This window comes from Fukomys damarensis, unplaced genomic scaffold (assembly GCF_012274545.1).
Source record: "Fukomys damarensis isolate Sample0158 unplaced genomic scaffold, DMR_v1.0_HiC HiC_scaffold_10, whole genome shotgun sequence".
Lineage (NCBI taxonomy): Eukaryota > Metazoa > Chordata > Mammalia > Rodentia > Bathyergidae > Fukomys > Fukomys damarensis.
This window is the reverse complement of record NW_022900922.1, coordinates 17,885,030-17,896,277: the sequence shown is the minus strand read 5'-3', so window position 1 is coordinate 17,896,277 and position 11,248 is coordinate 17,885,030. Positions and strand designations below refer to the sequence as shown.

General features: G+C 38.2%; 1 protein-coding gene across 5 annotated transcripts in view; it reads right to left on the bottom strand.

Moving 5' to 3' along the window:
• The window catches only part of LOC104861497 (cytidine monophosphate-N-acetylneuraminic acid hydroxylase), a 147,772-nt gene that overhangs the window by 27,002 nt on the left and 109,522 nt on the right, over positions 1-11,248 (bottom strand). For all 5 annotated transcript variants that reach the window (XM_033761886.1, XM_010622976.2, XM_010622972.3 and 2 more), the window contains exons 7-10: positions 8,461-8,608; positions 8,050-8,131; positions 7,155-7,292; positions 5,046-5,181 (exon numbers count right to left, since the gene is read on the bottom strand). In XM_033761886.1, the coding sequence (XP_033617777.1) occupies positions 5,046-5,181; positions 7,155-7,292; positions 8,050-8,131; positions 8,461-8,608 (504 nt within the window). The remainder of the gene's footprint in view (positions 1-5,045; positions 5,182-7,154; positions 7,293-8,049; positions 8,132-8,460; positions 8,609-11,248) is intronic.

Here is an 11,248-nt window from a genome sequence, read left to right as displayed (position 1 = left end):
GGGGAGGGGAGGAGGGGGTGAGGGGAGGGCAGAGGTAAGGGGAAAAAATGAGAATCAAGACTTCCCATGTAGAGGTACATGATCCCAACAATGAATGTAACTGTACTGTATCCCTAAAATGTACCAATAAACTCAATAAAATTTTAAAAAAATTCAGTGCCTCTGTTTTTTTGTGATCACTATCCCTATACAAAACCGACATACTTGAATATCTCTTCACTGATTTTAGAACTATTTTTTACAAAATCCTTTGCCTAAACTATTAGGTAAAGAGTTAAGAGGGAGAAAGAAGGAAGAAAGGAATGAAAGAAATGAGATTTCCAGACTTTCATGTTCCAGGTATTGTGCAAGGTACCTCATATTTATTGTCTACAATTCTCAAAATAACCCTTTAAAGTCATTTTTATCATGCTCAATCAACAGAAGATTGGAGTTCAGATTGGTATCTGCCCTAGGTCCCACTGTTAGTAAGTGAGAGCACAGATCCAAATGCTAACCAGTCTAAATACAAAATCAGGGTTCTCTGGCCTATGTCACACTGCTGCCATCTTTGCAGACCTATGGGCTAACAATGCACTAAGCACTTTTCTATGTGTGGCTAAAGGTGGGGGTTGCATGTACTTCTGGTTTTTCACAGATAAAGACTAAAATCCAAATTTAAAAATGCTACCTCTCTCCTCAGGTATTTCTATATTTTGTAGTGTGGAGCTGTGAATGGCAGTAGGATCTCTTCTCCACCCCTTTTTCAATTGCCTTAAGGATAGAATTGACATTTAACTGGCAGGTAACCAGCTATTAAATGATTGAAATCATTCTGTCCCAGCTGGTTGAAAGCTTGGGTAAACAGAGGCCTCCAGGATCTGATTCAACTCTTCTTAGTTCTTCTTAGTAACAAATCTGATGTGTACCCATGCCATACTGCTGTTTAGCTGTGTTGAATCTCACTTCTACATAAGAGAAGCCTTTGTATTACAGTTACATTATTTCCTTTGTGGGCACTGAAAAGCCTGTGTTCATTAACTGATTGTCAGTTAGCTCCACATTAAGGTGAAGTGTGGGACAAACTTCACTTTTATGCATGTATGAGGTGCTAGGAATGGAACTCAGGGTCTCATTCATGCTAGGTACATGCCGAGCCACTCAATTACACCCCCAGCCAAGATACACTCAACTACTGCTGTCTTCTTGTTTCATTAGGAAATTAAGAGCCTTTAATGTATTTTTCAGGGCCATCAGCTTCTAGCCCCCTTGACTTCCAGTTCGTTTTCCTTATCCTGTGTAGCACAGCACCCCTGTCTGGTTCCCTATGTCGCTCCTTTGCTGACCACCTTCACAAGCACCACCATTTATACTCTACCTTCAATGCCCAGAGACACACAGGTATGAATAGGGGCTAAGGGCTGGCATCTCCTATGTGATTCAAAGGTCTTAAATTCCATACCTTCCTTACTCCTGTTTCTTGGGGGAAAATTATTTTTGACATGCTTTTGAAGTTGTCCAAGCTTCTACAACAGCACATTCCTTGGATTTACATCTAGGCTTAGCCAGTAAGTCCAAAAAGATTTTTCTACAGTGTTGTACTTCAACGCAGGAATTTTCGTAGAAAAAAAAAATTTGCCTGATTTTTTTTAAGTTAGACAATATGACAACTGATTCAGCTAGTTTGAAGTATAATAGTATTTGTAGGTTCTGGAACTTGGTTGTAGAGAATACAGTTAAGGACAAGTTAAAAGTAAAAAGTATCTTTATAGTCCCAATATATATATAGCCCATAAACTAAGTTCATAATCATGAACTAATAATAACTGATAATCCATGAACTAATCTTCTAGCAGTCCATCACCAAGAGATCTGCTCAGGCCTCATTCAGAGCATGCAAGAGGTGATCAAAGATTTATGGTGAATATTAATATTTTTAAAATTCATGAAAGTAAAAGACACATTGCCATGAAGACCCCTCAGATACACTTATTTCATCATTCTTGCCACTCTCTGAAACTGTCCTGGAAGTCTTCTTTCATAATTGTATTTATGAGGTATGATTAAAAATACAGTGAAAGTCGGGTGTGGTAGCACACACCTGTAATCCTAGCACCGGGGAAGCTGACGCAGGAGGATTGCTACAAATTCAAAGCTAGCTTGAGCCACATAGTCCAAGGCCAGCCAGAACCACACAGTGGATATATTATACAATATACAATAATATATATAGCATTGCCTCTTCATGCCATCCAAAGAAAAACAGGCTCATAAAACAGTGTAGCCTCATCAACACCAGATTTAGAACTATGTGACTCCTGGCTCTTCCCCAAAGTCAAATGATCATGAAAAGTAAAGGGTTTGAATCTATTCAGGACAACAAGGCAGCCACAACAGTGCTAGCTAAAGACACTCAGGGAGAGAACTTTCAGACTGCTTCAGAAAGTGGCAAGAAAGATGGGATAAGCAAGTTTCCAGTGAGGGGAAGTCTTTTGCAGGAGATTAATGGCAATGTATCTTTTACCGTAACATATTTTTTTAAAAAATTGAAACATTCACCATATTTGTCGATCATGCACTCACTGCTGCTTGATCCAAGAAGTTGATGCTAAATCATTGTTTGACTTTGTTCCTTAGGCAATTAGAGGCAACAAACCAAAGAGAAGGGAGTGAGGCTGCTTGTGAAGATCTGCTACAGCAGGGAAGAAGGATCACTGACAGCCCCTTAGCAAAGCTATAACAAACAGACATAGCGTGTTACTGCCTTGACCACATAGTGCTGGGCAGAGTGCCTGACTGATGGACTGTGTTATGCTCTGCTGTAACACCCTTCCACAGGCCATGAGACTTACATCAGGGTCTAAAACTCTGAAATGATGACACAATGATGCCAAGAACCAATAAATTATATACCAATACTCTTTGAGAACACAATTCTACCAAAAATCTAAAACATTTTCATGTCCAGAGAAAGAAATTATGGCTATCCAGAAAATATTGCTACCTAGCATTGTTTCATAATCTGGATTGACCAAGTTTCAGCAAGAACATACAGCTTAGACTTTACAAATAGGTTGCTGAAGCTAAGAAAGTGGATATAGGGCCGGGGATTTAGCTCAGCGGTTTGGTGGCCTGCCTTGCAAGCACAAGGACCCGAGTTCAATCCCCGGTACCAAAAAAAAAAAAAGAATAAAGAAAGTGGATATAGGGCCGGGGATTTAGCTCAGCGGTTTGGTGGCCTGCCTTGCAAGCACAAGGACCCGAGTTCAATCCCCGGTACCAAAAAAAAAAAAAGAATAAAGAAAGTGGATATAAAGTGTTCTCATCATGAAAATAATAATGGGAGGTATTGCATGTGTCAGTTAGCTAGATTTAGTCATTTCATGATGTATATAAGATTTTAAAAACATCATTATATAATAAATGCATTTAATTGTATCTGTCATTTTTAATCTAAAATTTATAAATAAGTTATTCTGCATTCTTATTTCTATCATCTTTGAAATACTTGATTTCTATTTAGAGTTCATAAAATGTATAACTCAAAAAGTGGATTTACAGGCTCATGTTGTCCTAAACATGACAAAAGTTTTTTCAGTAACATAAATCAAGTACCAAAAATACATCTTCATGTAATATTCAAATCTACATTCACAAAACTGGTGCATTTCTTTAGAAGAACTGATTTGATCTTGAAGCAAAGTATCTCAGTTTCAAAGCTCTGTCTACCCAAGTTTAGTAAATTCCCTAACTCTGTCAATGCATTAATATTAATAACATTGACTTCAGAAGACTATTACATAAATCAATAACACTAACAGAACTTTCCTCAAATTTTACTTGCAATTTGGTAGTGAACTGTAACCCTATCAACTTAAAGTAAAAGTTTTGCCATATTATTTTAGAAAATACTATTTTAAAATAATTTTAGAAATTCATAACTAATGGTTTCTGTTATGAAAAGTTTCCATTTTAACACACGTATTTGTTACGTTTTGGATTGTGTTCCTCAAGACACATTGGGGTCTTAATCTCCAGTATCTCAGAATGTGCTGTTTGCCTGACAGTAAAATCTTTACAGAGACAATCAAGTAAAAACAGGCTCTGGTGTCATCATAGGAGTTTGCACACAGAGATAGACACACATGGACAAGAAACATAGGATGAAGACAGTTAGGTACAAGGCCATACCTGTGTAATGCAAGTGAAAGCAATAAGGCTAGGACAGATCCTTCCCTGGCAACATTAGACGGTCTGGAGCCCTGTATATACCTTGATTTCAGATTTTTGGCCTCTAGATCTATGAACAACAATACTAGGAAACTAATAATAGTTCTACTAAGAAGCCACACCTAAATTTTTGCTTTTATTGAAGCCTCAAATTAAGCTTTTCTATATGCACTGTGAATACTGATGAGAAAATGTAAACCATGCTGCCAAACTTTTGTCTTTGATTACTCAATATTTGGCAAATATTTTGTTTGCTTCAAAAAGAGTTTGAATTGCAATTAAAGAGTCTATAACTCAACCAAGGAGTACTGGCACAGAGTCCAAGATCATTAAATTTGTCATCTTTTATTTCTTTCAACAGTTCCATAAATTGGTGATGATTCATAGCATTTGCAGAATTTATATTGCTTTGAGAGAAAGCCTATCACATACTGAAAATATAAGAAAATAGCTTCATGATACCATTCTGTTCTGGGCAGCAGTACGATCTAGAAAGAGCTTTTGAATTAGGTCTGCCTAGGAATTCTTCTCAAATCCAGTCTTCCCCTAGATTCCTACCTGCAGGAAACGTGGAATATTGTTTTCCTCACAGCTTCACTCAGAACATTTAGAAACTCCAGGTCAGTTCCTGGCACACACTCTGTTAGTTGGCTTCCTCTTCCCCGAGGGACTTTTTAGACATTCAATGAACTATTCAAATGAACTCTGGTGGCTTTTAGTCACACTCTGGCTACACTCGCACTTTCCCATTTCACACTGTGCTCATCTCAAAAGTCACTTATTCTGGCATACATTAACTGGTGTGTAAAAATATTGTACAAAATGGTTAGCCATACTTGTCTGATGGGTGGGACTCCACAAAATACCCAGCAAAGGGACAATAAATTCGGGGTTGCAGGTCCATCACCAGCTGAGCCTTATAATTCAGGAGCTTCTTCCTTTCTGTTTTAATGAATTGAGCTTTCCATTCCTCTGAAACGACAAGATTTGGGTTAGAGTCTCCTGTATTCGGAAATCACAGAAAAGCGAATGCTTGAGTAGACTGGAATTTGTTCAGGAGATCAAATTGAGACAAGGCGGAAATAAAGTAAAGCTTTAATAGAGGACAACTCCCTGGCTTTATTCTGCAGCTTTTAGTTGACTACTAAGAAAATGTTAGCAGATCAGCCCAAAGTACTGAGCTCTCTTCTTGCTTATGATAATTTGTTTTGGACCCTGGCTGAATACATAAGCTATGTATGGCTGGATCCCATATGCAAGTATATCTTAAAGGCATTGTAATTCTTATAACTACCTTTTATTAATACATTAGTGACTACAATCTTAGTGTAGTACAGAGTAAAAATTATTCTTCAGCACCCAACAGTGGAAGGTATTCAGGAGCACAGACTCGTAGGTAGAATCAGAGTCCTGCCCCACCATTACCAGTTGTGCTATACTGGGAAAACTAGTAAAGTTCTCTTCATCTGCTTTCTCTTCTATAACATGATGCCTACCGCCCAAGGTGGTCAATCAGCTGTTCTCTCTATCAACTGATATTTACTATGGGCCTCCTATGTGCCAAACACAGTTAGTCATAGGTACTAAGAATACAGTCGTGAGCAGGACAAAGCAGGTCTCTGCTCTCATGAAGCATATGCTGTAGTAAGACATGCAAAGAATGGATAAGGAGATGAAGTCATCGCCAAGAGTGATGTGCTATGTAGAGCACGAAAAAGGGCAGCACGGCAGAGAGAGTCTGGGATGCAGTGGACTGAGACAGAGGAGTATTCCTAGACAGGGTGGTCAGGGAGTGCAGGGAAATGGAGTAGAGACACAGTCAAAAGATGCCAGCTCTTTGGCGTTTAGGGTAAGAGGAATCCAGGCAGAGGAGCAGCGAGTGCAAAGGTCTGGAACAAAAGCACAAGACACACGGAGTCGGAGGAAGGTAGAGTAGCCAGTGTAGTGGAGACAGCACACCCTCAAAGTCAGGCAGGAAAGGAAGTCAGGGAAAAAGGCAGGATCAGAGCACACACAGTGCACAGCGAGGGAGTTGCTAAATACTATGATTATTCCCATGAAAATTAGATAAATGTAGATAAAGACATAGAAAAAGAAATGTTACTCATAACCAAGACACCATTCTTGTTAACATTTCAAAATATTCTAGACCTTTTTAAACACACACACACATACACATGCACACTGGAATTCTGTTAGTTAACCTTGAATAAGTATATTTTGCCTATCCACTCACACAGTTAACTTTTTAAGGACAGAATTATCCCTCTGTCTGGAAAGCAATGACTGCACAGTTAGAGAAGAAAGCAAGGGACCAGACAGAGGTGACTTCATGCTGTAAGGAGGGCATTTCTCCCACACTTCAGGCACAGGTCACTTATGAACACTGTGATTTATTCATTGGAAATAGCGAGCACTTACCATGCTCACATAAAGGACACCAAATGAATGGAAAGCACCACTTATACACTTTCCTCATGCCAGCCACAGCACTGTATTTGGACCCCAAGTGGAAGGGCTCTTGCCGGGGCCCCACCTTTTCAGGTGTGCCACTCCCTTGCTAAGCATCCTGCAGAACTGACAGGTACCCTTGTTGAGTTGCACACACCTCATGCTGGACCACATTCCGAGCACATTTGAGTCTGGATCATCATGACTCCGTTTCCTGATCTGCTTTAGGGTTCCCACCATGAACCAGCATAATCCTTTCCCTGGGCTCAACCAGAGGCTCTCCCTGACCTCAGTGCTTTTTTTCTGTTCCGCCATCACATTTTGAGCTGGAAACTTTAGTTTACAAAAACTGTGGTTTAAAAGTCTGGTTTCCCTATAAGCTTGTAAGTTTCTCGTGAGGATGAACCATGTGTAAATTATATTTGTGTCTATTTTCACATGATTGAACAAACTGCCAAGGATGGCTTTGGCATCATTTCAATACAAAATATTACCAGTGAATTTTCCGCCACTGAAAGTCATTGGAAATCCAGATGCTCCACCAGCAAAATCACTCATCATAAGAGCAACCTTTGCAGGCAGCCTGCCCCCATTGGGCCTGGTGCAGTCCACTGTATTGAGTATTTTGTGGCCTGTAAAGAAAAATAGTATAGATATTCAAGGTGAAAATCTCAACCACCATAGTTTGAATTCCCAAGCCAACAAAGTCTTCTATGTATAGTCTCTATATTCTGACTTGTTTGACATAGAAGAATTGGTTATACCCAAATAAGAACAAAGATTAAGATTTTAAAATTTAAAGCCTTAAATAGCATATTCTCAATTTTCAAGTGAATAAACTCATCCCGCTTGACTGGTGGATTCTGGGTATCTCATGAAGATAACTATCTTGATTGCATTTGCCATCACAGATGGACCATGTTCTTTGTCCAGTTATTTCCAGATGTTGAGCCTCAAGGACCCAAGGGAGAGTGACTAGATCAACAGGAATTTCTCTGTTTTTTGCAAGTCCTGTGCAAAGTTCATATTAGAATGATTATTGGAGTTGTAAGTCTGTATTCTCATATGAAAGGCAGAAGTGTTCAATTAGATTGCCTGATAATTTTCAAGATAAAAATAACCAAAGACATTTATTCAATAAAGGTGGTTTTGAAGAATTTACTGTAAGAAATAGAAAATAGCTATTGCCTGATGAACAAAGCAGGTTTCACACCTGTCATTACATACGTGACATAATTGGTAATACACTGTGTAGAAAGATTACCTGAGTGATTGTCTTTTAAAGACAAAGGATATAATATTCTACATTATCAAATGTCAGACCACTGTTACTGTCTTTCCTACCCAGAGTATTTTCACATCTCCCTATTGAGGACGATAAGAAAGTACCTTTGTACTCGACGATTATGCATGTGTCCATCTCGGGATGAACGCCATCCATCAAGATCATGAATCGAAGGTTTTTATCTACCTGGAATTCAACAAGGAAAGCAACACTTTGGTATATCATTTTGGTTCAATATTAAGAAGGTTGTCACTTCTGAAAGTACCTCAGATTTGAAAAATAAATCTCCTTTTTTAACTGTCATAGAGGTTTATACTATTGAATAATGGAAAGAAATCCATGTTTTAATAAGGACAGTTATGTCCAATACTTGAAGCTTAAATAAAGGTTGTATTCACTCAGTACATGTACAGACATCAGCCACTTTCCCTCCTTAATCATTAGGTGATTATCCCACCTAAAATTCACTTCAGAAAACATAACTGGGAAGTGTGGAGAGCAAACAGATTTCTGACCTGCTGCCATATTCCAAATGGAACCACATTGATGTTAGTTAACTGGACACCACTCTGATTCAGATTCCAAAATACAGGTCTTTCCGTGTCACCAACATATATTGGAATATCTTGTCTTCTTTCTGAAAGCTTCTTTAGTGTAGGGTAACTAGGATTAGAAGAATAGAAAATTTAAAAGCTGAAAAACTAGTATTATCTAGAACAGTTTGAGGAATTTTAGAAAACGGGACTCTGACCAGAGTCCTGACAAGTTTCTGCTCACAGTTGAGTACACTGTTGAGTGGTACTTCCTAGAAGACGCCTCTTTATTTTTGAAACCTGGCTTAGACCAAGCAGAGTATTTCTAGTAAAGTGTACAGAGTGGGAAAAGCCAAGCTGCAGAAATTGGTAGTAGATGAAGCTCTCCGTGACCTTCATTTCTTCCCCTTCCCAAAGTAGTAGTGATAGGGAAAACTTTTATAAATAGCAAAAACCTATAAAGTGTTACAATGTAAAATGGCTTCTGCTGTCTCTAACAGCAATTTGTTTTGTTTAGCCCAGAACTAATATGCACTGAAGGCACTAATTGCTGAATGAGACATTTGGCCTGACCCTGGGATAACAGGGCACATCAAGGTCTTGAGCTCTGAAGAGACTGGAGCCACATGATCATACAAGGGCCTACATAAAAGAACCCGTTGCTAACATTTGCTTCCCTGACCCTGAACACCCCCTTCCTATGGATTAGAATAGGTAACTAGGTGAACCTTAAAAGTAAACGCCTCAACTGCAAAGAACTGTTACGTTTGGATTGAAATTTAACTATCCTGTGACCGTAATTTGAACTATGAGAATGAAATGTAACCACTCAAATGAAGTCAAGGCTGTGAAACCCTATAAAAAGATGAGTTGTAACCCAGTGTATCGTCAATCCAGGCACAATTTATGTGCAATCGACCCTCATCAATAAGTAAATTCATTATTTTACTTCCATCCTGCTGCCTCTTTGTGTCACTTACTGATTCCTTCTGTAACAGTAGCTCCCACTAAGAAAGCGTACTGGACTATAAGACAGAAAGATCCTGCAGGTCACCCCATTTAGGAGGTCAGTTTTGCAACCTTAAAAGGCCGACAGCCCCACTTTGATAAGCAGAATGTATTATTTATGCTTAAAGAGGATGCACATTACCATCCAGGCAAGACTGTAAAATTTAATACAATATAAGGGAAACTATCTTTGACAGTTACGGTGATCCCAACTCAGTCCATAATCATCCAAGTGTTTTTGAACAGCTATATACATGAAATTGACTTTCATTTATGGAACATTCATGATATAAGAGGATTCCTATATACCATTGTGAGCTATCAGTACAATGTCTAGGTACCCATCACATTTCAAATATACACAAGCGCTAGGCACTTTCACATGTCTGATTCTTACAGAATGCTCTGCAGATTTTTGTTTTGATAGATGAGGAAGCATGTTCAGAAAAATACAACTAACAAATAATAAATTGGTACGAAAATTTAAATTTTCTGAATCTAAACATAGTATTTCTATAGGAAGTTTGTTTCTAACATTAATGAATACACTCTCTAGTTTAAGAACTAGACTAGCACATAAACCATAATATGAGGTAAAAATGAAACATAAAATTACAAGAAAAGTATGAACAAAATCTTTATATCAGCTATACCAACTGTATTCATATTCATATGCTAAGATTGTGTTAAAAGCTGGCTAAATAAGTACAATTCGTGGTGGGAAGTCAGTTTTTCCCCCTCAAAAAACAAAGGATTAAAAAAAATCAAGGATTCATAGGTAAATGGGTACATTTTGAGGATATACTCCTGAGTAAAATAAATAAGTCACACATGTGTAAATACCGAGTAGTTTCTCTGGTGTGAAAAACTAAAATAGTACTCAAGATCCTAACGGGCAATTAGCAATGTAAAATAGGAAGAAAAGGACTAAAGGTGTAGGGACAGTGAAAAGGTTAGGGGAAGGGGAATAAGGGAAAGGGAAAAAAATATGAGAAAATGTAAAAATGGAATTAAAGTGTTTGTAGGTAGGGAGTGGGGGAGCGGGTGAAGGGAGGGTGGGGACAAGGGGAACAAATGAGAAGCAAGACCTGTCATGTAAAGGTACAAGATACCAGTAATGAATGCAAGTGTACTGTCTACCTAGAATGTACCAATAAATTCAATATAAATTTTAAAAAACATCAAGGATTATTTGAATATCCTTTTAACCTCTTGTTTTAATCTTGTGTTTTAAGAGACTTTGAGAGCTAGAATAAATTAGCCTATATGTATATTTATTACTTTGTAATTTTTTTTTTTTTTTTTGGTACCGGAGATTGAACTCAGGTCCTTGTGCTTGCAAGGCAGGCCACTGAAACACTGAGCTAAATCCCTGGCCCTACTTTGTGATATTTTTTATTTCTGATGATTCTTATTGGCATCTATTGACATTATCTATTACAATACTCTATATAGTAAAATCACATTTTACTGTATCCACTAAAGTACATTGGCCTTTCCTTTTGTTTTGTTTTGTTTTTTCCCTAGGAGATTTTATTCAACATGTAAAGGTCAGACAGTAGGGATGGGGACAAATGACCTCAATGTTTATTAGTTGATTAGGAAATTATCAAAAAGCAAGGGTCTATCAGTGTAACACACTCAAATGTATAAAAATGGCCAAGCCAGGCATGGTGGTGCACACCTGTAATCCCAGCACTAGGGAGGCTGAGGCAGGAGGATCGCTGTGAGTTCGAGACCAGCCTGGGCTACATAGTGAGTT